Source organism: Natator depressus, chromosome 25, assembly GCF_965152275.1.
Source record: "Natator depressus isolate rNatDep1 chromosome 25, rNatDep2.hap1, whole genome shotgun sequence".
Taxonomy (NCBI): domain Eukaryota; kingdom Metazoa; phylum Chordata; order Testudines; family Cheloniidae; genus Natator; species Natator depressus.
In genome coordinates, this window is record NC_134258.1 from 13,503,150 (window position 1) to 13,529,469 (window position 26,320).

The following is a 26,320-nucleotide window of genomic DNA, read 5'->3' on the forward strand; positions in this document are numbered from 1 at the left end:
ATGCAGCCAGCCCCTGTCTGCACTCAGCGCAGGGTCCAGTGCAAATCCATTCTCTGGCAATGGAGTTGTTACTACACATTCCTCATTCCGTGGTGTGTCTGACAGACCCCTCGGCTTTCTCAGAGCAGTGTTAGCATTTCCGGACCCCATCATAACAATGAACTAGAGGCAGGAGCCTGTCTGCCATTTAGTCCCTAATCAGTGCAGCTCTTCCTCCTTGGAAGCTGCTGTGTCGTTTTCCTGCTGCTCGGGGCCAGAGCTGGCTGAGTTGCTGCTTCTCTCTGAAATGCCCATGCAAATCCCCTGCAAAGAGACTCTGTTGTCTGTAGTTTCCAGTGAGCCAGGACTGTCCAAACCACAGCTGGATAATTCCACTGCCCACTGAAATTCAGCAGCTGTTTAATAGCGTGCAGCAAAAGGCTGCACAACCGTTTCACTTGGCAATGGCAGGGTTAATTTAAGCAGGCACAATGTAATTACCCAGAGTGGGACTGGGCCAGAACAATGAGGTTAACGTTCCCCCTGCCCTTTCCCAGCGAGCTGGGGGATCTTTCCTGACCAGTTCTACATCTCATTCAAACGCAAAGTGCTTCCGAGCCCCACAGCAATAACCCCCGAGGATTCAGTTTGCAAAGGGAGGGTCCCCTTGGATTGTTAACTGGATGGTCCCTAACAAATGGAAGGTTACAACAGGTCTATGCACATTTCTGCAGCTGCTCTGAAATAAAACATCAGAAGGCTGAAGTGCTAGGCGGCTTCCACTAAGAATTAAGGACACAAAAAATAACAGAGATGCTGTAACACGGGGGTCGTCCAGCCATGTAACTGATGACAAGGGTGTCTAGATGGCGTTAGTCTAGAGATTCCTGCCTCGATTGGTTAATAGCAGCCACTTGGTCACACAGTTCACTGGAGGCAAAGTCGACTAAATGGAAACATGTTCTGAACCTCCTTGTAAGTCGTTAAAATTCTCATTATGAGACAAACAGGTACAGACAGCAGGGGCCAGGAGCCAAGTCCACCACAGCCGCATGGGTGAGGAGCACCCGGGAGTGACACCCTTCAGTCAGTGATCCATACCTGCTGGTTCCCGCGGAGCAGGGAGTCAGGTTGCTGTCGCATATGGTGGGTTGCCATACTCAGGCTTCCTCCCCACTAGAACCTGCTGGCTCGGGAGACGGGTTCTGTTCTGGAAGGGCCATCGCTAGGCTTATGGCGGTTACTGTTGTCGTGTCAGAGACCCTAGGGCTGTGCTCCCGGGGACGAGCCAAGCTCAGCAGTGGCTTCTGGCTTGGCCCACAGCCGCTGCAGTCTGTGGCAGGGCTGAGCGTGCCTGGAGCAGGTTTGGCCTTGGAGAAGTGGTGCTGTCACCCAGAGGTGGGCGTAGAAGCCCCTCCCATGGCCTGGCACATTGGAAGCACCTCACCCCTGGCTGTGCAGAAGAGCAGGGGGTCAGCTGCACTCAGGAGGCCCCCAAAGATCCTTCCAGCAACTTGATCCAGCTCCAGTAGAGGATTGGCTCAGCCTGTTCTTGGGGCAAAGTGTCCAGAAGATCTGCCCCACCCTGCCCCCGTTCAGTTCTCTGCAGAGTGCGGGAGCTGCTCTGCGGAGGCCTGTACAGGACAAACAGGCTTGTTTGTATCTCTTTGGTTTCGATGACGGAACAGGGAAGGGAGAGATCCCTGCACCCGGCATGGGCTCTGGCGGCCTGGGCAATGCCGCACAGGGTTGGGTGTGCAGCCCTATGGCCACGAAGCGCTGTTCCTTTATGGGCCGTCAGCTGGCAATAATCCAGCGTGGAGCAGGAGGGAGCCAACAGGCCTGGCTGCGTGGGGGAGAGCTGCAGCCCAGCTGTCCCAGCCAGGCCTCGGTCACACAGCAGCCCCCACCCATCCCCTCACTCCTAGTAGCTGAAAATGAGGGGTGGGGGGAGACTTTTTCCTCTGCCTCTGGGTCAGTTTGGCCTGCAGCTGGACACTGTTAAACTGACCCCAGCTCCTGTCCACCCCGCTGTGGAAGGGATCAAATGGTCGCTGCTGTCAAAGTGGAGGGGGAGCCCCAGAGCTCAACTTTCAACTCTTCGCAGCCCGTTCTGCAACGGACTCAGCCCCTCCCTGCCCCTTTCAGCCGGTACCTGCCCCGCTGCTGGTTTTGCCAGGGTCCAGAGGAAAAGCCGCATGGACAGCGTCAGAGGGTGGTTTTTCCACAGTAGTGGCATCTATAGGTAACGTGACTGGTTTTCTTTTGTAGTTATTCCCTCATCCTTTATAGCATTCCCCTCCCCACACTAACACAGGGCTAGATTACTCGATGCCCACCAGGTTTGGGTGCAAAAGGTGACGCTAACGGGGATGGATGGACGCACGGTGTGTTAATGGCTAGATGATGATGTGCCACGGCTCCCTCTCCGCTTCACATCCGGACACACTCAGCTTCCGTCCGGGCTACCAAACTATACTCGGGAGATGCTCAGCGGGAGGCTGGTGAGGAAAATGCCCTGAGGCAGGACCTGGCCCCAGTGAAGGGAGCAGTTTGGGGTCATAGTGAATCCGGCTGCAATGTCTTTGACCTACGGTCTGACTGATCATGGGACGGCGTCAAAATCAGTTCCCCAAGACCCTCCCCTGGCCCTATCGGTTCACTGAAGGTTGTGTGGGGAAACGGAGGGTCGTCATGTGGATGAAGCCAGGGAAAAGGTACCTAAAGCACTGGTGGGTTAGGAGGTGGAAGGCATGCTTGGGGTGTGCTGAGAACAGTAGACCCTGCTGCTGGACAGCTCGGCCTTTGCTCATCCGCCCCCTCCTCTCGGACAGCTGGTGTCAAGCTGATCTATGGGCCCAGCCCCAAGGCAGGGCAGCTAGCGTTCAGCAGGAGCCGTCCCTCTGTCCCAGAGCCAGGCTCAAGGGCTGCTCTTCGGAGTCTGGCACCACCAGTCACTATCCCGCCTTACTCGGCTACAAGCCAGACATGCATGGTGACCAGTCCTCACTTCTCTGCCTCTTCTCCCCGGGGCAAAAGCCACACATCCTTTAGGTTGTGAGCTCCTCGGGGCAGGTACCCTGTGTCGGGCAGGGTCAAGCCCACCACTGGCCCTCCGGCGAGGCGTGTCAGCTGTCCAGGGCTGGCTCACGTTCAGCCGAAGCAAAGCGGGGGATCTAGCTGCTAAGAGTTCGTGGGAAGAGCCTGCCCCTTGTGGCTTTGTCCATCCTCATCTTGTGGCTTCTCCCTTAAAGCACCCCTTTGGTTAATGGTGGGTGGGATGCTATGGGGAGCGGAGAGGCCCCACATGCTGTACCAGTCTGAGCCCCTCCCCACAGTCTCCCTTCTCCACCCCCTGCCCTAAATGGGGCCACTGCATGAGAGAAATTATACTACAAGGAAACAGGATGAAGATGCAGCTTGCGTGCCCTCCCAGGGAGCGCGCCCTCGGCCAGTTTGCCCTACTCCTGCCGCCAGCCTGCACGCACCAGGCCCTGCAAAGAGGCTCCCCTTGAAGCCGTTGTGCTTAACCGCCAGCCAGCCCAGCTTCCAATCCAGCTGTATCCAGGGAAGAAAGCAGCTCCAGGCATGGCCAGGGAGGAGCCTTTCCACCACACCCCCCTCCGCTCCTGCACTCAGACCCCGTCTCTCTCCATGTCGAAAAGTCCCTCCCGTCGAAGTAGCACCGCAGCCGGGTCACCACTCGCTGACTGGCTTATTTCTTCTCCACTTCTCGCCCTTCCCCGGCGGGCATCTCGGGCTCCCACAGGAGGAACTCGTGGAGCAGGGTGTTCACCGTCTCCGGACACTCCATCATCACCATGTGACTGCCCTCATCAATCACCTTCAGGAACGCCATCAGCAGGATCTGGGAATAGAGGACATGGCACAGGATGGCCATCAGGGCTTATGGAAACTGGAAGAGTCAGGATCCCAGCCAGCAGTTCCCCCTCCCATACAGGTGGACACTAGTGAGGGTGGGGAGGGCATATACTAGGGCTGAACTGATGGTGCAAGGAGGAAATCTGGAGCTGTCAGACTCAATGGCAGAGCCCCTGGGGCTGAGGTCAGGCTCAATGGGCATGGACTGATTTCCCCCCCAGCTCCAGTCCTGGCACCCAGCTCTGGGCTTATCTCATTGGGACGCAAGCTGCTGCAAGAGCCACCCTGCCCGTGCCAGCAACGCGTTCCACGCTGCTCGTCCCCAGAGGAAGAGGAGATAACGCCAGGCAAGGGCAGCTGAAGGGCTCTGCCCGTCTGTTCATGCACTGGCAGGCGTCAGCCATCGCTCACGCTCCAGCTAGCCTGGGGGAGCAGGGTGACCTCCAGGGCCGCTGGCTGGCAGCACGGGAGCCAGAGAGGAGATGTGCCCTGAGCCCAGCATGCCCTCTCTGATCAGGGGCAGGGAAGGGGGGGCAGGCAGTGGGTGGGGGTCCCTGCCCAAGTTGACCAGCGTGTTGCACACAGCTGTCCACACAGGGTGGCTCTGCCCCCAGGACTGCATCCAGCTGGACCCCTACTCTGCCTCTCCACCATGGCAGCCGAGGGAGTTCAAGGGAAGGATGATATATTTGCATATGCAAATCAGAACCACATTTCATCCAGTGGCTGCAACAGCTAGATTGGGCTCTGTCCAAAGAGAGGGCACACTGCACCTGAAGGATGTGTTCCTTCCAGCCACTCAGGGCTGATGGGTTTTAATGAGTCCTGGCCTGAGTCAGTATAGCAGGGAGGGGAGATCCCAGGGCAGGGGTCTCACTGGGGGGCAGCTGGGGAGAGGCAGAGAAAACCAGGCGATATGACCCCACCGGTCTGGTCCAGCACAGCAAGAAGAGGGATGCTGACTACACAGACCAACGATCTGACGCCACTTAGCAAATCCCATTGCTTCTAACTCACGCTGTGCTCCTCAGCCCACGCAGGTCTGGCTGCCGGTACCGTACCTCGGCCATCCGCTGATCCTCCTCCACTGGCACAAACTTGTCATGCATGCCATGCACCAGCAGCACTGGCACGGTGAGCTCGGCGTGATAGACCTCGTCACCCTCCGGCCAGTACTGCCCACTCATCATGGCCCGCAGGACGAAGGAGGATACGTTGAAGGCGTTGCCTTCCTTGAGCAGCTGCTTCTCTTTGGCACCCTGGCGAGCGAAGCCAGCCCTACCGGGCACATGACAGAGAGTGGGGGAGAGTTAACAGCATGGCCCAGGTCAGGGGGAGCCCAGCTGGGTCTGCAGTAGCACAGAGAGCTGGCGCAGAAGATGCTTGGCACAGGGAGTGAGCCCAGGCGATGGGCTGGGGAGGGAGAGCTGCCGTTTGCCTGCTGGGCGGACGGACTGACTGTCTCTGGGTAATGGCAGAGCCCAGATGATCTCCCCCTGCGCGTCTCTGCTCAGCTATAGCCAGGCCCCTCTTGGGGCTGCGAGAGGCCGGGCAGGCCCCTGCCGTGGGTGCATACTAGCCCCTTCAGATGCCATGCTTAGCGGGACAATAGGTGAAGCTGTGCAAGAGGGGGTGAGAAGCAGATGTGGGGAGCTGCTGCCAGATGTGGCTGCCACTTGTCCTGGCGCATCCCCAGCGCTGCCTCTGCCCTTGCTGGTATGGCCCGTCACACCGAGCGGAGGAGGGGGAAGCTTTTCATACCCTTCTGCAAACCTCTCCCTCCCCAGTGTTAATTTTCTCCAGCCACAGCTGTCAGAAGAGTTGGCGACTCACTTGAGGAAGCTCCAGGCTAGGCAGGGGGACAGGCAGTGAAGGACGCAGGTTGGCATGTTGAAGATGGAGCACAGGCTGGGCTCCAGCGCAGTCGGGCCGCCCCCATTGATCATGATCACCTTGTGGACCAGGTCCGGGTACTCATGGGCTAGGAAGGTGCAGAAGGAAACCCTGCAAGGAGGAGACGGGACATTTATCTGACGGGAGGGGGGCACCCGCAGTCACACCAGCTGGTGTGGAAGTTACAAAGGCTGTTGATACTCGTATGTCCGAGTACAAAAAGGATTGAGGCTGGCAGCCGGGGGGACTTCTCCCCCTTCCTCCTCACATGGGATAGTGCTGTGTTAGAGAGGAGATACACCTTCCTCGGAAGCTGTCCCAGCCATGGGCTCCCTACACACACCGCTCTGCCAACGCCAGTCACTCCTGACCTGCGCCCCCTCTCTGCTATCCCGTCCCTGGGCTCCCCACACACACGGCTCTGCCGACCACCCTTAATCCTCCCCTGCTAATCCAGTCCTACTTGAAACATGTGGGTTGACCAAGAGCCGAGGAACCCCAATATCATTGCTCCAAGTGAAACTCAGCTTGTACCATTTACTTTGCCTGAGACACATTTTGAGCCCCAGAGCAGGAGGGAGCTGATCGGTTCAGTCCTGCTTTACGTACGCACCTGAACTCAACCAGCTGCTAGGGCATCTTTGCTCCATAATTACTGGGGTCTGAATTACACAGACGCTCCAGAGCTGGGACAGGGATAGCCTCTAACGAGTGTCTGATTCTCACTGCGCTGCAAATCAATCATTAGACAGCATGGATGAGAGTGTCCATCGCACAAGGACCTGGGTGGCGGGAGGATGTTTTCATCTAGTTGACAGCCAAGATCCCTTCACGTCCCACAGCTGCCTTTCAAACCTAATCCCCTTTCACTCACCGGCTCTGAGCCAGTATCTGTCTCCTCCATTCCTGGCCACGCCATTAAATACCTCGGGAGGCTGCAGCGAGGGCCTGCTCCTTTACGAATTCCTTCTCCTCGCACTGCTCTTTGCACTGCTTAACTGCTGCCTAATTGACTTTCTTGGACTTACTGCTATTTATAGGGCTCCCTCCCCCTTGCAGGAGAGGTCATCAGCACTGCTTGGGAGCAGTCGCTCCCCCTTCATCAGCCTCCCCAGAGGTCACAGATGGGGGTCTTTGTGCAGCCTGGCTTCCAGTATTAGAGAGCAGAGGGGAGATGGTGCTGATCATAAGTGAAATGAGGTCTCCAGCCCTCAGTTTAGACCCTGAAGGATGATGCATATTGGTCCCTACCGGGAAAGCAAGAGCTGGGATGAGCTGTCTGGCTCTACCTCACTGCTAGGAGCACTAGGACTGCAAGTGAGTGGCCGGGACCCCTGGGGCATGATCGAAGCTGGACAGGCCAAGGGGGTGGGACCGAGCTACGGAGATGTTCAGATGCGGTTTCCCAGTTCAAATCCAGATCAGGTCTGGCCCGAGCTCTTTGTGCGATGAGGTGACTGGTCTCAGCACAGGACTTCTGTCCCACCGGCCTCTAGCCAGCCCTCTCATCAGAGGTCTCGGCAGAGAGGCCATGGAAAGTGATCTCCCCTTTCACCCTCAGTGCCTGGGGGCAAAGCACATGCTGTGGGGGGCCTGCCCAGTTGCTGTTCCCAGACTTCCCCAGCGTGGCTCAGAGCTCGTTGCATGGCCACTGGGAACTACGCAGGCTACCTCTGCTCCCCGGGCAGCAGTGACCAGGGGGAGCGGAGCTGACACTAGGGCCAGCCAGCACAGCACAGCCCCCCAGAGTGCACGTTTAGGGCCTGTGATCTTGGGCTGAAGACTGAATCCACCTGGGGGTGGGGATCATGCACCAGTCGACAAGAGGCAGCAGGAGATGCACTGGGCTTTGCTGCAGCCGCTGCCGGGTTTGCAGAGTCTCCTCCCAGATTTTAAGAACCAAATAAAAACTAATAATCATGGGATCAGGAAGGAGGCTGACCACTTCCAGCCACCCCTGACAGCAAGGAGCCCACTGGGGAGAAGCTACCATTAAAGGGACAAGCCACACAGCTACCCTACCAAGCAGAGCCAGAGCGAGAGAGGTCTATTTGCATTACTGCTTCCTCTGGCCTTGCACAAGCCTTGCAGCTGCAACTTGGGCTGCTAGTTTCCTTGACGGGACAATGGGCCACCTGCATGGGGGGCTTCCCCCACCTTCCAAAGGGCCAGTCCAGGAGGATGGCCCAGTGGTGCAATCCAGCTTGATGAGCGGGTGGGACATGAGACCGGATGGACCGATCTGTAATTGAAAGACCTCTAGTCCTATCATCTTTCTTTCAGCGGGGAGTCCTGACCCACACGGTGTGTTGAGAGACCCATTCACTAGGGAAGACTATGCTGGGGTGGGGAGTTACCCACTGTGCCAGCCTCCTCACCACCTGCCGGTGCCTTACCCGTACGAGTGGCCTATCAGGATGTTCCTCTTCTTTGCATAGCGTTTGAAGACGGCCCTCATGTCCTCGGCCAGGGCGTAGAAGGTGTAGGCGGCCGCGATCTGCGGGGCGGAGCTAGAGCCATGTCCAGCCAGGTCTGGGGCCACCACCTCGTAGCCCAGCTTGCTGAAGAAGTCCAGCTGCTCCTTCCAGATGTCCAGGGAGCCGCCCACGCCGTGGATGAAGAACAGCACCACGTCACTCTGCGTCCCCTTGCAGCTGCTGATCTGCTTCTTGCAGTCGATGTTGACAACCTTCTTGGGCTTGCGTTTCCGGCGCTTGCCGGGTGCCAGAGCCTGCTGGGCGCTGGAGCCCGGGTTGGCGGTGCCCTGGGTGGAGGCATTGCCAGCAACGTCCGAGAGCTCCAGTTCCATGGTGCTCTGGGGCTCCATGGGGCCGTTCTGGCAGTGCAGGAGCTCGGAGCGGATGGCATCGCCCAGGTTCTCAATCACCAGCTGCCCATTGCGGTAGAGGGTGATCTTGCGCTTACAGTGCACCACACCCCGCTCGGGCCCCTTGGGTCCCTCCTCGGGCTGGCGGGTGGGCAGGTTGTGTTTCACCCGCAGGACCCTCCCGGGCTTCACCTCCAGGAAGCTGTAGCCGTCGCTGGACTCAAAGCTGTCCACGGGCCCCACCGCATTGGTTGTCTTGCCCATCAAGCAACACATGATCCCATCGGCGATACTGGTCAGCATGATGCTTCCTGGAAAGGGGTGAAAGGCAAGCAAGGAGGAGAGTTGTTAGCAAGGAGACCGACTCCCACTGAACCCACCCGCGCTCCCGTCCCAGGCCAGATCTGCAGCGGGGTGTGAATCGGCATTGCTCCATTGACAGCAGCTGAGGATCTGGCCTGTCTCAGGGCAGGGAGAGCCAAGCAGCCCAGTGTGAGCAGGACACGACTGAGCCTGGTTCTTCTCTACCCTGCACCGTGTGTCGTTGCTGTGCAGAGGGAGTGGGACATGCTGCCGTTCGGCTCTGTAGCACTTCACACCCACCAAGTGCAAGCAGCGGAGAATCAGGCCACTGCAGCCAGAGCTCTTTGTCACCCTCCCCCAAAATCAGAAGAAAGAAATCCCCAATGTGGCCCCAGGGGGCCTGATTCTGTTCTTACTTACACTGGTGTGAACCAGCAGTAAGTCGAGCCAGTGGCATCGCCCCGGGGTAAATGAGATCAGAGTGGGGCCCATTGGCTCTGAGCAATGCACATTTCTCCTGCTTTGGAGATGTTAAGTGCGGAGCGTTAGCACAGATGCGCCCTGGCAGAGACACTCCAAATGCCCCGATGGGGCACTGGCGACGAGACGCAGCCCGAGTCTCTCCTCGCGCTACCAGAGCACCAGCCAAGTCACCTCAGTGAAAGTCAGAGGAGGTTCAAGTCCCATGAACAGTGCCAAAAACAACCCCACTGTCCTGACTCACAAAACACAGTAACAGTCCCCCCTTCACTGCTGCAGCCTTCCTGCTACCCAGGTCACCAGATACATGCTTTGCAGGCGATTGAGAAATACACTCTGATCTATCTAGTCCCCTTTCATCAGGACTCCTGGGTTCTATTCCTGACTTGCTGAGTGGCCATGGATAAGTCCCTTCCATTGATGGCAACTGTGATTAAGCAAGTCGGGTGTGACGCACAGCCAGCCTGGCTGGAGATAAACTCAAGTAGCAATAAACCAGCGTCTAGATAGCAACAATCCCTGGCATCTCACAGCCACCCACAGTGGCAGAGACAGGCCCCAGAAGAGATAACATTAGAGGGCATGTATCTAGGTCACCACACACACACATGCCAATACTATTCCTTTGCCCTTGCCTAGCGCCCACACACCTCAAAGCACTTTACAGACACACTCGTTAATCAGAATTTACAACAAACATGGGAGGAGAGGAAGATTATTACCGTCATTGGCATCAAGAGAAGAGACTTACCTGAGACCACAGACCCAGTCTGTGACCAGCTGGCAGTTCTAACCTGAAACATCCCCACCCTGTGAGGAGGGGCCGATTCTGCTGAGAAAGGGTTACGTGGGTTCTGGGCAGAAAGAAAGAGAGGGAGAATCTAGAGTGTGGGCTGAGCAGGCCTGAGCGAGGAACAACAGGTGTAGCCAAGCCTGAAGGGAAGGCTTGAGCTGGAATTTAGGTTACTGCTACAGCCAAATCCCAGGAAGGGGCGAGTTTGGAGTGCAGGCTGGGAAAGGAACCTACTCGCGGAGCCAGACAGCAAGGGGAATGTAAACGGTTTTTGTGACACACAGTTCCATTGCTGCTTCCGACGAATCACCCTCCCATCCCTCCACACGCACACGCGCACACGCCCCAGTCACACGCACGCCCCAGTCACACGCACACGCCCCCGCCTCAGTCACACGCACATGCCCCCGTCACACGCCCCACGCACACGCCCGCCCCACGCACACGCCCCCGCCACACGCACGCCCCCGCCACACGCACGCCCCCGCCACACACACACGCCCCTGCCCCAGTCACACGCGCACGCCCCCGCCCCAGTCACACGTGCACGCCCCAGTCATACGCACGCCCCAGTCACGCGCACGCCCCCGCCCCCGTCACACACACACGCACACGCCCACGCCCCAGTCACACGCACACGCCCACGCCCCAGTCACACGCCCACGCCCCAGTCACGCCCCAGTCACACGCACATGCCCCCGCCCCCGTCACACGCAAACACCCCCATCATACGCACACGCCCCACGCACACGCCCCCGCCACACGCACACGCCCCCGCCCCCGTCACGCGCACACGCCCCCGCCCCAGTCACGCGCACACGCCCCCGCCCCAGTCACGCGCACATGCCACACGCACACGCCCCCGCCCCAGTCACGCGCACACGCCCCCGCCCCAGTCACGCGCACACGCCACACGCACACGCCCCCGCCCCAGTCACGCGCACACGCCCCCGCCCCAGTCACACGCACACGCCCCCGCCACACGTACACCTTTGCTATCCCCTCTCAGTTCTGAATCAGCTCAAACTCAGGGAATCGTTTGTTGGCAAGCGTTGAAGAATCTGATTTAAAGAAACTCCCAAAGAAAAGCACATTTTAAAAAAATCTACATTTTACTTCTGGCCCCGAGTTAGCCGCTAAAGAAAGGCAGCTACAACCACCAACATATATAGATTAATGGTCTGAATAATGCATCTCCAGTCAAAACCACCAGTACAAACATTGGGAGCTTGAAATTACAGGGAATAGAGTTGGAGGGTTTAATTACAGTCATTCCATAAACCAAGTCTGACAATCGTGTGGAAGGGGAGTTTGTGGGGGGTGTAATTACGGGACGGGAGGCATTCTTATTGGCCTTCCAGCCTCTCAAGGACCAGACCGTAGAAGGCCCAGCTAAGGACACAGATTAGTGAGAGACCACCATGGTCCGGGCCACCCCCAGTAAGAGGACCCAGACCAAGCTATGACATCTGCCTTCACCATCTCAAACCAGTGAGAGCCTGGATGGGGCCTGTCTTAGCCTATGAACTCCCTGGAGCAGGGGCCATTTGGGCAACACTGAGCATTGCTGGTGTATAACAGGGTAACCTGCCTCTTTAAGGGCCAGGAGGCCTCAGGTCTGCCAGCCCTGTTCAATTAGCCCCAGCCTGCTGCACCTACCAGGGCAGTGGGACTGAAAAGGAGGAAAGCCCAGCCGAGAGCTGGTTGGAGGGCCACTGCAACCTCGAGACTCCAGGTGGGAGGCCCGAGTCACTGCTCCACAGAGAGGCTTCTGCAGGGAAGAGGCTGCAGCCAGGTGGGGCTGGGAGTGGATTGACGAAGAACTCAAGTGGGGTGGAAGGACTCTTGTTTGGGTGGACTCTTGCTGGACTTTTGTTACCCCAAAAAGGGGACTAGACCATGAGAGTGACCCTGCAGGAGGGCTGAGCTGCATGAATCCCCAGGAGCGATGGAAAACCCTAGTGAGGAGAAACCTGAGACAGGCACCATAGAGCCCCCCTGGCCAGGAGGGGGTGCTCTGGAGGCGCAATGCCTGCGTAGAGGAGCCCTGATCCTGACCAAGGCCTCTGGGCACGACCTACTAAATAACAATAGGGGATGGGATGTGGCAACTTGCCCCTGCAGCACACTGATTCAAAAGCAGTCCAGGTTGGCAGGGGCTGACAGATGTAACCGTTGGGTGGCCCCTATGTGAAATGAGTTGGTGGGTCTCGGTGTAATCGGCACTACATGCCCCCGCCCCACTGGCTGGCAGTTCTCAGTCGGGAGGCCAAGGGTGAAATAAGTCCTGGAGACTGGGCTCCTCTCTCACCCCAGGGGTGGCTCTTCCAGCTCAGGGCTGAGAAATCAGCAGGATCGGTATAGGGGACGCTTGCCCGCCACTGTCCCAGCTCTGTGCAGAAGCAGGTGACTTCTAGCTCCAGGGCTGCCAGTTTACTCAACATCCACTTGCGTCAAAATCTAGCCGCTGTGAGCCAAAGTGCCGGCGAAAGTCCCAGCTGCTGCCAGTTGACAATGCACTGGGGAACGAAAGCAGCAGCGCTACCATCCAGCTCCCTGGCACCACACGTCTCTGGAGCAGGGTCTCCTATTTCCCCCCGCAGCTGGCTTGCCAAGACAACGGTGGGCCGTTCCCTTGTCCCAGTTAGACCCAGAGCCGCTTTGATCAAAGCGGCCCAGTAATGCTACGACGTCCAGGAGAAACAGCCCATTCTGTGCAAGTACTGGACGCTGGAGTAATGTGTCTGCGGGCTGCAGTAACACTACTGCCAGCTGTAAGGTGCTGGCTCTTTCCTGAAGAATATTCACGTCCACATGTGTCCTCACCAGAGGTCCCCATGGCTGCAAGAGTGAGTCTCAAACCAGGCTTCTGGATCAGAAACTACTGGGGTTTCTGTGTGCCCTGCAGCATCTTTGCATGTGGAGAACTCTTCTGCCAGCCTGCGTCCCTCCTCCCGGCCGTCCACAGCGGGCACATGGGCCAAGCCAGTGGCCGTGAAGAGCAGGAGGAATGGGGAATCAAAGCAATACAGAGTCAGGGTTACAGGGAAAGCTGCAAAATACTTGTGCAACAAGCTTTCAACCCAATGGACAAATGTGGGGTAGGAAGGGAGGGAAGGAGGGAAAGTGGCCAAGGTCACAGCAAAGGGTTCAAAAAAGAACTAGATACATTCATGGTGGATAGGTCCATCAATGGCTATTAGCCAGGATGGACAAGGACGGTGTCCCTAGCCTCTGTTTGCCGGAAGCTGGGAATGAGCAACGGGGGATGGATCACTTGATGATTCCCTGTTCTGTTCATTCCCTCTGGGGCACCTGGCATTGGCTACTGTTGGAAGACAGGATACTGGGCTAGATGGACCTTTGGTCTGACCCAGTATGGCCCTTCTTATGTTCAAACCTGCTCTGATCCCCCAGAGACGTTGCCTGCACCTGTCTTGAGGAGAGGCGGGGTGACTTCGAGCCAGGGACTCAGCTCAGCGTGTGTTGCTATGGTGCAGATGGGGGAACTTTGGCCCAGTAAGAGGGATACATGGGAGCGTAGCTCCTATCTGCTGCGGCACTGGGATGCTAGATTGTGCACTGGGGAGAAATTCACGCCAGGGCAGGGAGACAGCAAAGTTAGGCTCCCACCTAGGTCACCCTGGACTGAAGAGGAACAGAGGCCTTGTGGGGTCAATTTCACCCCATATGCTTGGACATCTGAAATCAGTGCAATTGCACTAGTGTAATCGCCCTCAGTGCAGTGAGCTCCTACTAGCCATGCTCTCAAGCCCCGCAACTTGCCACCCTAGGAAGTGGATCAGGATCATTATCCCTGTTATTGATGGGGAAACTGAGGCACAGAGAGGTGGTAAGAACTTGCCCAAGGGGCAAAGCAGGGAACAGAAGCTGGGAGTTCCTGACTCCCACTCTAATGCTTAGCCCTCCAGATAAAACAGTAGGTCAAAGGATCATCACCACCGTTGGAAGAAGGACTAGGGAGATGGTGTCATAGGGTGGAATGGCCCTTTGACTTGCACCCCGCCTGTGACTAATTAGCTGCCTCCCAGGTGAATAGTCTGAGAATCAGGTGATAAGATTCAGATCACCTTGTCCTTGGCTAAAAGGCTAACAAGCAGCCAGCTGGGAGTGAGCCAGGCCAGCCCCTGTGGAGAACAGAACTGGGTTTAGCTCTTGGATTTATGTCAGACTGTTGGATTTGGAGAAGCAAAACCCAACAGTGTAGAGAAGAGCCTGAGCTGCAGCTGCTGGATGCCCTGGCTTACAAGTGGGTGTTTGGTGCGTGCGGACGGAGGCTGTTTCATGCAGATGGGACCAGGAGATGGAAGCCCAGGGGGCGAGATGAAGAGCTCGTCTATTACCCAAGTTCATCTATAATCTGAATGCCAAAAGCAGTTACAGAGGGGATCCTGGGAACGTAACCTGGGTCAGAACTGACTCTGTGGCACAGCACAGAGACCCACCATCCCTGCAGAGAGAGGCCCCAAGGCCCAGGTAAACAGAGCAGATGCTACCAAAGGATCCACACCCGGATATCTGTGTCAGGTCCTGACCCCCTCCCCACAGGAGCCAAACTCGTCCGGGGTCAGGCAGCCTGTAGGACGCAGTCCCTGCAGGGGGGAAGGGGAGATCCCCCCTCCCACGGGGCAGGTCGAAGTGCATTTCTTATTTACCAGGCCCAGGCTGGTGCAGTGAATTATTGATGCTGATGGGCTGTTAGAGCAGGAGAGCACAGCTGGATCCATTGCTGTGCAGAGGGGGCTGGCTTGTTGGGAGAGCTCCCCCCGCCAGCCCCCACCGGAGCTAATGCCTGCATTTACTGCCAGCCAGACAGCAAATCCCTGCAGAATGGAGGGAGGGAAGCGTATGCTTCCAGCAGGGAATTAAGTGTATAAACTCCAGCAAGGCTGTCAGGAGCTGGCCACTTCACTCCACCAACACACTTCAAACCCACCCGCCGGCAGGATGACAAGAGCTTTGTTCACAGATGGCAGGAGAGGGAATTAGAGCAGTCAAAATAAATCCTGGGGGACAGGTGGTCTTGTGGTTGGACCAGGGGGTTGAAGTCAGGACTCCTGGGTTCTGTTCTCGGCTTTGGGTGAGGAACAGGTGCTAGAGGGCAAAGCAGGACTCCTGGGTTCTAGACCCATCTGCACTCTCCCACAGCTAGTTGTTTTACCAAGCTGAAGAAAATGACCCAGCCCTGCCTCCCGGGTTCATCTTTGTAAGGCACAGGGAGGCCTTTGCCTGGAAGGGAGGAGAGGAGCAGGGGGTGACTATAAGCTGGGGGGAAGGGATCCAAAACTTTTTTACATGTTGGATCCTGTGCTCCGCTGGCCGTAATGGCCTTCGCATTGCATTACAGAGCACCCCAGCACCCCGCAAGCCATCCAGACCCTATCAGCAATCCCCCACACCACAGGGGCTCAGACAAAGAACATTCAAATGCACTTGATGGAGAATAAAACTTTCATCCATCAGAAATAACTTTCCCCCTCACAGTGCCAGTCCAGAAGTTCTGACACCACGACGCTGGGCACGGTATGAGAATCTAAGCGGAACAGACTGGATGTGCCACATGCCAGCTCAATATCAGCAGCTAGTCCCAGTAAGTGGTTTTGCCCAATCGGCCCCCAGCACAATTGGCCGATCCCGGGGATTTCTCACCACAAGGGCAGCCCGTTTATTTACTGGTACCATGCTCAACACTCAGAGTCCAAACGCTGGCTGAACCGCCCCCCCCCCCCCCGTCCGCCCGCCCCTGGCATCATCACAATCCAAATAATAAAATGATGGGGTCGCAGGTATAGTTTTACCATATTTTAGCTTGTGTCTGATACGTACACACATGTGCACACCAAACTACCTCTGTCCATAACACTTTGCACAAGTGTGTACATGTTACTTAATTCCTTAATTATATCATTATCAAATATAGCAAAGATCATCCGAGGTACAATGAGCCCGATTCACTGGCACTTGTGTCACCTCTGCAAAGCAGGTGCATGACGCTACCAGATCGGAATGCACTCACTTTGCACGGGGATCACTGATGGTGCAAGGTAGAGGAGAGTCAGGTCCCACATCTAAACCTGCCATGTCCCTTTGCTGTCACGTCCGTGTTAGCAGAACCCATGCTTCCCAAGGGGACACATTAAAACCTGCCTCCTGTCAGGGTGACGGATCATATAAAGATTCAGCTGCTGGATCCAAGGGCTCTGCTTTGTACACTGAATACAGCAGCACCTCCAAGGCTCCTGGCCCTCAGAGTCAGGGAAGTGGATAACTGGACCCTAAGGAATCCTGGGTCAGGCCCAGGTTAGTTCACGTCTCTGCCCCAGCGAGGAAGAAGACACCAGTGGAGGCTTTAGAGAACTTACCCTGAAAGCAGCCAGCATGCAAGGATGAGAGGGTCTCTCTTCCCATCACATGGTGGAGTGGCAGATCCTGAGCTACCACAACCCTCACACAGGCCAGGCAATGTCAAGCCAGTGCCCTTGTGCTGTGATTTCTGGACCCAGCCAAGTTCACATCTAGGCGTCCTCTCCTCCCCAGCGCAGACATGTCCCATGGGCACTCGTGCAGGCTGCAGCACAATCCCTAGAATGCCAAGATTTTTCTGGCAGCTTCCTAATCCTTGTATCTGTTAATAGCTGCACTAAACCAGCTGGTGTCATCCACCCCAGTTCTTTTTGCTCTTAAAGGGACAACTCATTCCCCAGCTGACACAGCAAAAGGGAGTCAAAGCAGGAGACTTCCCAGCATATGAAAAGAGGGTTCAGTGGGGTTAGACATGGGAATAACTTGCGTAAATTTCGGGGGTGGACTCAGTAGCGTAAACTTGGTTCTGCTGACTCCCATTTTCAAACCTTTGGTGGATGGGGAACCAGGATCCTGGGTTCTAGTCTCAGCTCTGCCATTGGTCTGATGTGTGACCATGGGGGCAGACCATGTTGGCTTTCTATGCCTCAGTTTCCCCATCTGTAGTAGCCTTGCATAGTGCTTTGAGTTCTATGGATGAAAAAAGTCAATGCAAGAGCTAAGCTGTATTATTGAGGATCACATTTAAAGGGAATTTTGTCCAGCTGTTTTAAGGTCCCCTGTGACCAGCAGGGGGTCAGTTCTGTCCTCCCACTACGTCAAATACCTTTGGTGGGAGTTGGGGAAACTTCTTCTCTTTTGATTAAATGCAAGTCAGGATCCTTACAAACATGGGAACAGCGACCACAAATTGACTGAAAACAAGCTGAGAAACACCCGTGTCCTATAGAAGTACATTAACCAACACCAGGGGTCAGTCAGCGCTACCCGGCGCCTTTGGCACTTGTCACACCCGGGGCCAAGCAGGTTTAACAGCCTAGTACATAGAGCTGGTAGTATGCTGTACTCACCAGGCCCCAGCTGCAGGACAATGAGGAATCGGACCCCCTTTCCTTACCTGACCAAAGGCGAAGGGAGATGCGTACACACCTTCTCTTGTTGGGACAGGACACAGCTGGCCACGACATGGCACTCAGCTACCCAGAGCCTGACTGGAGCCCCCAGCCGGGAGAAGCCCTGACTGCCTTTGTGATGAGCTGGAGACACTTTGCTTCTCGGTGCTGCAGGTAGTATTGCCCCACTTTGGAAGACGGGCAAGTTGGTGCCAGACTTGGGCTCCTGATCAATGCCCCCATTGGAAAAGTTAAACCGACACGTTGCACCAAATGTCTCACCTGGCACTGGACGTAAGCTACGGAACAGGCCTGGGGCCCGGTCAGAGCAGAGCAGGCAGCGGTGCGGTATTGTCTGAGCACTTGCTCCAGGGCAAGATGGGATTGCAATTGCCAATGAAAAGGCAACTAGCCCCTTGGCCAGGAGTCAAGGGCTGAATGGGGCCTGAACTCCCCACCTACCCCAGAACGGGGCTGCCAGGACAGTGCTGGGCAGAGGGCCCTGCCTGAGAGAAGCTGACTGTGCCCCTGCCCACGCTGACCCTGCTCCGAGGGTAGGCAGGCTGTGGTTACCAGGCAGCACCGAGCCCAAAGGGTTAATGGCTCAAGCCCTCTGCTCATGCACCTCTGGTTCTGTTTGTTTTGAATACAGACAATAATTAGCTTAACTGCCTTTTAATTAAATGAGCCCTGTAAATGAGAGCAGCAGATCCCACAGACTGGCCTCCCTTCCCCACGGCGCAAAAGAGACCTACTGTCTCATTCTGCCTTTGGCTCCCAGCACGAGTGGGGCTTCCAGCCCAGACCTCACTTGGCTAAATCCTCACTCACCCCTTTGGGTCACCGGGCTGCAGACTTAGTAGCCTGGATGGGAGCCAGAAGAGGCCCACCAGTACCAGGGTCACTTTGAGGAGAGTTTGCCTAGGCTGCTCCGGGGGTCACTGGGGAAACAGATTTCTGGAACGTCCCTATAGAACATATACTTCCCCCTGACCCCAAATAAATCCCTCTCATTCTGCCCTTTCCTCCCCTCCCTGTGAGGCTCCTGAAGCCATTTACACTTGAATTTTCACAACACCCCTGTAAGTAAGGTATTATCGCCCCAGTATTACAGACAGGGAAACTGAGGCATGGGATGGGGAAGTGACTTGCCCCAGAGGTCACATGGTGATTCAGCAGCAGAGCCCGGACTACAACCCAGAAGTCCTGTCTCCAAGCCCGCTGCTCTAACTGCTACAGTTGTTCCTGCCACCCTCAGTCTGGCTGTGGATTTCTCCTCTTCCTGCACCTCTCTCCCCCATCCCTCTGTGCAGTGTGCGTACGTTATTCATCTCTCAGTGATCCTCTTTTCCTTCCTCTCAAGCCCAAATGCCACCAGAAGGAAGTTAATAAGGCCTTTGATCTGGCAGCGCAGGACTGCGGCTCTCAGCAAATACTAATGGAGAGGCTGCAGCGGGAGCAGAGCAGCTAAAAGGATAAACTGTCTCCTGCCTGCCTGCGTTTGCTGCGGCTGAAGAAACCTGCTTTTCACAGGCAGAGCTGATTTCTTAAACGCTTTTGCAAGGCTGCTCCTTCCACGGCTGCACGGCTCCCACCACCTAGTCACACACACACATTCGCTGCCCTTGTGCTGACACTGTCTTCCCCACGGCCGAGATGGTGTTCACAGCTCCTCCACCGGGGGTGGGGGGGAAGGAACCGTCTGGACCATTTCACCCGTCCAGGCACAAACCCTACTTGGCTCTTTCCCGTGAAGATGGATCAGGAAAGCTGGGGCGGACTCCCTTGCCCATCAAAAAAAAATTACTCTCCCAGGCAAGCAGATGTTTTTGCAAGGTTGCACACGTGTATGAGCCAACCCCACTCTCTTCAGTTCCCCTGCAAAGCAAGGAGAAGCTGTGATCATCAGGCTGAGCAAGACCCAGACTTCCTCAGGAGGAAGGGAATGCTGATCCTTGTCTCTGACTTACTCCTAATGGATAGAGGGCAGCGGTCAGTCTTACCCATCCCCCCTTCAACAGGTCTCTATACCATCCTGGCTCACCTGATCCAGGCCCCCAGGATGCCAGAATCCCTGCAGCTGTTATTGGGTTACAGACAAAAATCCTCCATTCCCAATGCTCCCAACCCCTGCTGAATCTGTTCTCCTGGGAGCTGTGATCATTAACAGCACTGAGCCTGTCCAGAAGAATCATGCTGTTGCTTCTCTAGTTCCTTTCATACATGGACCTCAGAGCACTTTGCAGACATTCATTAATGCAACTTTACACACCTGCCACCTCCCAAGAGGTCTGTACTACCCCATAGTAGAGCTGGGGAAACCGAGGGACAGAATTTACACAGTGAGTCAGGAATACACGTGACGTGAGAACAGATCACAGGAATCCCGCCTGCCAGCCCACTGCTCTAACCACTGGGTGACACATGCTGAAGGAATGACATGGCTATTACATCAGCTGAAGAGAAGAAATAAACATGAGGGGTGGTAGAAATGGGAGTTCAACAGCTCACTGCAGGGACACTTGCTCACTCACATGGGGCTGACCGGCTCAGCAGATTTGGGGGCAGGGCGCTCAGTCCTCACCGTCTCTCAATATTGCCAGTGAGGCTCTAATCATGACTGAGAGGGACCCCTACTGAACACCCAAGGAACCAAATCATCCAAAGGCTTCCAAACCCCGCCCCACACATCAGAGTGAAAACAGGATGACGGAAACCAAGGCAGGGCTTGTCTACTTCACAACCTGCTGAGACGGCCCTTGGAAGATTTTCTCCCTAATTCTTCCCATTGTGCCTGGTGCCTGACTCCCACCCGGAAATGCTCAGCATGGGACAGTGCTCAGCCATCAGCCCTGACAACCAGCAAATTAGCACAGCTGCAAAGCCAAGAGTCAGCTAAACTCAGCCTCTAACGAGGCCGGACTGCGATATGAAAAGGCAGAATGGAAGGAAGCCGGGTGCAGAGCAGGGAACCGTGGTCTGGAAGGAGACCCCTCAGCCTTCTCTGCACTAGCCTCTTTCTTAGATTCTCTCCCTCTTACATATCCTACTGAAATGATGGGAGGATTAGTGTAGACAGAGCTGGGTATACTTAAACCACCTGCTCAGAGGTGGGCTACATGATACAGTGCTTATAACGCCAGCAGGAGTGTCCCTACTAGGGTTCCCAATGTTGCTGGTGCCAGCGGGGCCGAAGCAGTGGTAGCCCTGGTGTGCAATCTTTGCTTAGATTTCCCTAATAGAGCCAGGGCCCATGAGCGATGGAGTCAGTCTCAGATATCTCTCTGGAAGATGACTCCACCATCCTTTCCCCTTTGCAGAATCTTCCATTTGAGAATCTCCAAGCCCTTTGCGTACTTTAAGTTGCACATCACCCTTGTAAGCAAGGCATCATCCCCCATTTTACAAATGGGGAAACTGAGACTCAGAGAGATGTGACTTGTCAAAGGTCACACAGGGAGTCAGTGACAGAGCCAGGCATAGACTCCAAGAGTCCTGACAGCCAGTCCTCTGAACTCCTAGGCTACTAGAAGTCAAAGCTCACCTCATACCTCACCAGAAAGGTCATTTCCCCGGGATTTCCAATAAGGGCTTGGATTTAAGCTATGCCCTCAATAACACGAGGTATTAATGATCTCCGTATGGGTAATAGGCTAGTGAACGTAATAGGATTTCTGGCTGATCTGCTAGAATTTGATTCATTTACCAGGATAAACTCAATTAGCCCATCTCGCTCATTTCCAGACCTGATTTCCTTGGAACCTTTCCATCACCATGTCTCAGGCAGGGACTCTGCTAGCCGGAGAGAGATTCACCGGAGAAGCAAACTCTCCTGCCCTGTGCAAAGATGCTTCTCACCTCCTGATTACAGACCCACAGAGCAGCTCTCCAGCCTTCTCACAGTTGCTACCTGTTCCCATGTGGCTCACGGGCCTTCCCCGCGGGGCTAGTCTAAATCCCGCAGCGGGAGGGGTGCTTGCGCTGCAGATTAGAAGCCAGATATCTCCACTGGCAGCAATGACATTGCTTAAGTGCCTGAGGCCAGCAGAACTAGGGGCCTGATCCAGAGTCCACTGAAGTAAATGGGAAGGATCAGAACCTAGGTCCTTAAGGATAAGGGTAGCTGATAAATGCTTCTTTGGCTTAGGCCACGGATTGATTCTCAACCCCCTGCTGTCCATTAACTCCTCCCTGCCCCCCTCTCTACACTAGGCGTAGATCAGGGGTGTTTGTTGACCAGGCAGAAAAAGGCTGAAGGAGAAAAATATACATCAGGCAAAACCAGATGTACAGAATGATGAAGCACCTCCCGGTGACAGAGCCCAAGCGATCACGTGTCAGTGCTGGGACGTTCTTTCCACACTGTGAACTTTGAATCGTGCTGCAGCATAGAAGGAGCCCTCCCCTCTCCCCAGCCTGTTATTGGCGTAACCCATTGACAGTGTCTTGGGGCCATTATGCCACCACACACCACCCCTTTTAAACACTGCATTGGGGGAGAAAGAGTTAACTGCACAATCATCCATAGAACTGAAGGAAACGGATATTCCAGAACAGAGGCAGGCCCCCTCTGAACAATACAGGGCTGTTCCCTTTGAAGCCTCTTCAGCTGGGACACCTCTGTTCTTATATACTCAGCTGAGAAGGTTATCGGGAGCCCAGCAAGCTGCCTCCAGCGCCGGCCTGCTGCTCAAACCAACACCCTCCCCTGCCCTCCTACAGGATTCCTTCCAAATCCCTTACTGATGATTAGCTTGGCGCTCACATTTCAAGGGGTGACAGCCCCTGCTCAGTAAAGGAATTAATGGAAGCTGAGGAACGCCACCCAGCAAGTGTGGCAGATAAATACGGCATTTATCTGAGCTGGTCAGCCGCAGATCTCAGAGCACTCCACTCGGGAGGGGAAAATCACCCAGCGAGTCAGTGGAAGAGCTGGGAACTGTCCCCAACTCTCCTACTTCCCACTCCACTGCTCTAACCACCAGAGAACTCTGCCTCCCTCAAGGGCAGCCAAAAATCCAGGGCTCTTCCCTCCAGAGGATGAAAAGACTGAAAATGAAACCATATGGACTGTACAGAACTTTGTAAAGATTCTGGTAACCATGGTGACAAGCCCTGGGTACATTCATCTGCCATCCCCAGCACAAAGAATTGAGCACTAGTTACATAACGCCAGTCACAACAGTGAGTCAGGCGCAAAGAGCATTATATAAACCCCCTTCTCTCTGTACCTCTGTCCCCTGCATAACCCGTCTGGGATAGGCTCAGTTGAAACATCACAGAGAGGGGATGGAGCAGAGTTGGAACCTTCTGCTTCAAGCCACTCCAGGGGCTTCTGGCTTCCTCTCACTGAAACCCCTTTCATTAAGCATCTCGACAGAAATGTTACCGCACGACCTCCAGAAGTCTAGACAGTATCAGTTCAGCAGTCACAGTTCACTAAGGGCTCGTCCAGACTGCAGAAGCAACAGTCTTGGGGATGGGGGGTTACCACACGGCAGCCCCCAGACGGTGCTATTACAGCGTTTGATCTCTCTTGTGTAGATGAGACCAAAACAAGTTACAATATATACATCTTCCCTGCCAGCACCACAGCTTCCCAGGGAAAATGCACCCTGATTCTGCAGTAGAGAGATGCCCAGGAGCACCATAATGCTGATGGCTAGTCCTGCGAGACAGAAACAGTCTTGTTTGCTCTCCAAGCCCAGGCTTGGTCTCCGAGCTCAGCTCTTGGGCCTTTTGCATTTGAATCACAAAGCTACTGAGGAGCCCCCTGACTTCCCTTCTCCCTGTCTTCCTCCCCCACTTCCAGGACGGTCGTGCCTGGCAGAACAGGCTGGCCGAGGAAAAACAACTTACTGACCTACTTTGAGCTGAAATGCCTTGAATTTTATATAATGTGAAGGCAAAACATCACAGTCAGAGAAAAAGAGGGTCAAGATGCAAATGGAGGGCTGGAGGGCAAGAAAAATGGATCCAGTAACACTACGGCCATGCATGCAAGGCTCACAATACGTGGGGTCAGTATGTCCCAGCAACACTTATACCATACTCACCCCCCAGAGGTGCTGGGCTAACAACCACCATCAACACCCTACTGTACAGGATACAAAAACCAACTGAAGACTAAAGGCCAAACCATCCCCTATGTGGGCTGCTCCAGAACAGGATTTGCAAGGTTCCTGACTGATCATTCCATCAGAGACCTGGGTTTGCCTGCTCACACCAGAAGAGGGGATCCCCAGAACTGCCTCCTGGCTTCTCTGGGGACACAGCTGCCTCCCCACAACTGTGACTGCCCCTCCTGCCTCTTTGGAAGGCTTGCTCCCAGCAGTGGGGGGAACTAGTATAAATGAGAATGCCAGCAGGTCAGCTTTCATATCCAGCTGGATTTCCTGTTGATGGAAAGTGTTTCTCCCTCTGTCCTGCCCACAGCGCAGAATCCACAGGCCAAAGGGTGGGTGAGGGGTGGAAATGTCCTTTCACAGCCCCTCTGCATCCTTAGCTTTTGGCTCATCTTTGCTCACAGAAGTCAAGAGGAGCATTTGATCCCAACAGATGAACTAAGAGCATTGTTCACTGGGGAGCATGTCTAATGGTTAGAGCAGTAGAGATCTGGGTTCTTCTCCTGGCTTTGCCACTGACCTGCTGCGTGACCTTGGGGGGACCTCGCATCCCTTCTTGGTGCCTTAGTTTCCCACACTGGGAATAATATTTACAGTCTTGCAGGGGAGTTGGGGGACTTAATATTTGTAAAGTGCCATGGAAATGGAGAGTGACATTAGATGTGCCAAAGCTGGGATTCTAATTATAATAATAATTTGTTCATCTCTTGTCCCTTCCATCCAAGAATCACAGATATGAATGGAGCTAAACAACACCCCAAGGAACTTGCAAAATATTGTTATTCTCCCTCCCCTCACACCCTCTTCCCTCCCCCCCACCACAGGTGGAAAAAACTGAGGTACAGAGAAAACATTCAAACGTAATGACAAACAAACAGGGATCTCTAATAAGCACACAGGAGCTAATCGTTTGCACCACTAATTTTTAGTGAGCCATCTCAGTGCCTTTTAAGCAATGTTCCCACTGGGGAGGGAGCAAACATTTTGTAGCGGGGAGGCTATCACCTGTGGTTTTTACATTGTGCCTGGCCTCTTGTACGCCGATTGTATCACTAGTTGGTTTATTAGGATCCTGGGAAGTATCTGGGAGGATTTTGCAAGCAATAGAAATGGGATCCCAAGAGATTCAGATCAGCTTGCAGTTCCCACCAAGCCCTGAAAGGTGAAATTCTCAGCATACACAGGGACATAGGTGCTGGAACTAGGGGTGCTGCCAGTGCTGCACCCCCTGGCTTGAAGTGGATTCCATTATATACAGGGTTTACAGTTTGGTTCAATGGCTCTCAGCCCCCCCCCATACAAATTAGTCCAGCCCCCTTGCACAGGGATGCAATTAAAGTATGCAGCATCCTTGCAAAAAGCGGGGGTGGGTCCCATAGTCAGTGGCAGGACTTTGCTTTGGGCCCCACAGAATGACAATATAGACAAATTACGTTCAAAAGAGAAATGGCATCACACAAAAATAAAAGCCTCTGTAACATGCCAGGCAGGTTGGGAGCCATGGCTAGCTACTGCCACATAGGTCTCTCTCCCTAGGAAGTAAGACCTTGAGAAACACAGAAGATCATGCATTGCACAATGAAGCAACCTGTATCTGACCCTTCCAGGATTTAGTGGTCAGTTCACCCCCTCATCTTCTCTTCCAGAGATATCCTGATCTCTCTCTCTCTCTCTCTCTCTCACACACAGCTGCACACACACACACACACACACAGCTGCACGCACACACACACACACAGCTGCAATTCCTGAAGCAGCAAATGCCACAGCCCTGAACTACAGAAAGGAGCGAACCAGTTGGAGGAGGAAGGGGAAAAAACCAAAACAAGTCCAAATCAATACATTAAGATGCCCCCTCTGCCTCTTTCCCACGCCAAAAATCCAAGAAGATCTGCAACGCACAGCAACAGTGGTGCCTTGCTCAGAGCCAACGATAATTTATTGCAATTGCATCACAACAGGAGATGCATGCACCTAAGTTTTGCTGGTGGGTAGCTTTTTCCCTTGCCTAAGCATGCATGGATAATACAGCTATTTATGTGCAAACAACCTGGCATCGCTCAGACAGCTACTGCCTTCCCCTATTTTCCTGAGATCCCATTTAACGCCTCTCAAATCCCTTTTGATCTTAAGCTTCCGAGTGGGTCTTTTGGCCATTTTGCACCCTGTGCAGAATACCCCCCTCCTCCTTTCCCCTGTGCATGACCCAAATTCCAGCTGTACATTCAGTCCCCTGTACAACAGAGAGAGACAGAACATCATGCTCACCTCATTGATTGACAAGAATTGTCAGCGGTTGAGATTGCAAATAAAAGGATTAATCTTGAAGAAAGCAAAAGAGGGGGGAGGAAGAAAAGCCAAAGTCAGCAGCCGCCCGTGCAAGGAGCTAGCGCTGGCAGGATGCTCAGCTTTTGAGCTGCTCTGATTACATTTTTTTTTTGCATGTGCAGTAAGAACGATTGAGCCTTCCCTTCAGCTAAAATCATCTGCTTTAAAATGGAATCTCTCCTCCCATCTTCTCTCCATGAGCCACAGTGGAGGGGAAAACACCATAGCCTGGCTCTGGGGGATTTTGGGGAGCTATTTGCCCTTGTATTCTGTA

The 26,320-nt window shown here is 54.7% G+C and overlaps 1 protein-coding gene across 2 annotated transcripts; it reads right to left on the reverse strand.

Moving 5' to 3' along the window:
- Nucleotides 1–3,633: 3,633 nt before the first annotated feature.
- On the reverse strand, nt 3,634–26,285 carry ABHD8 (abhydrolase domain containing 8). 2 transcript variants are annotated; one of them, XM_074939624.1, is made up of 5 exons: nt 25,987–26,285; nt 8,151–8,892; nt 5,695–5,865; nt 4,923–5,139; nt 3,634–3,847 (listed from the first exon to the last, which is right to left on the reverse strand). In XM_074939624.1, the coding sequence occupies exons 2-5, from the start codon at nt 8,882–8,884 to the stop codon at nt 3,695–3,697; spliced, it is 1,275 nt and encodes a 424-aa protein (XP_074795725.1). In that variant the 5' UTR covers nt 8,885–8,892; nt 25,987–26,285; the 3' UTR covers nt 3,634–3,694. The 2 variants fall into 2 exon arrangements, with proteins under 2 accessions (XP_074795725.1, XP_074795724.1); XM_074939623.1 differs by lacking the exon at nt 25,987–26,285 and adding an exon at nt 16,541–16,749.
- Between the last annotated feature and the right edge of the window lie 35 nt (nt 26,286–26,320).

Excerpts from the sequence above, each read along its gene's own strand:
- ABHD8 (XM_074939623.1), bottom strand. The coding sequence starts at position 16,586 with ATGGGAAGAGAGACCCTCTCATCCTTGCATGCTGGCTGCTTTCAGG. Across the intron at positions 8,893-16,540 it reads GCATGCTGGCTGCTTTCAGG|GAAGCATCATGCTGACCAGT; the intron begins GTAAGTTCTCTA and ends ACCCCTTTCCAG. Across the intron at positions 3,848-4,922 it reads AGGATCAGCGGATGGCCGAG|ATCCTGCTGATGGCGTTCCT; the intron begins GTACGGTACCGG and ends CTCTATTCCCAG.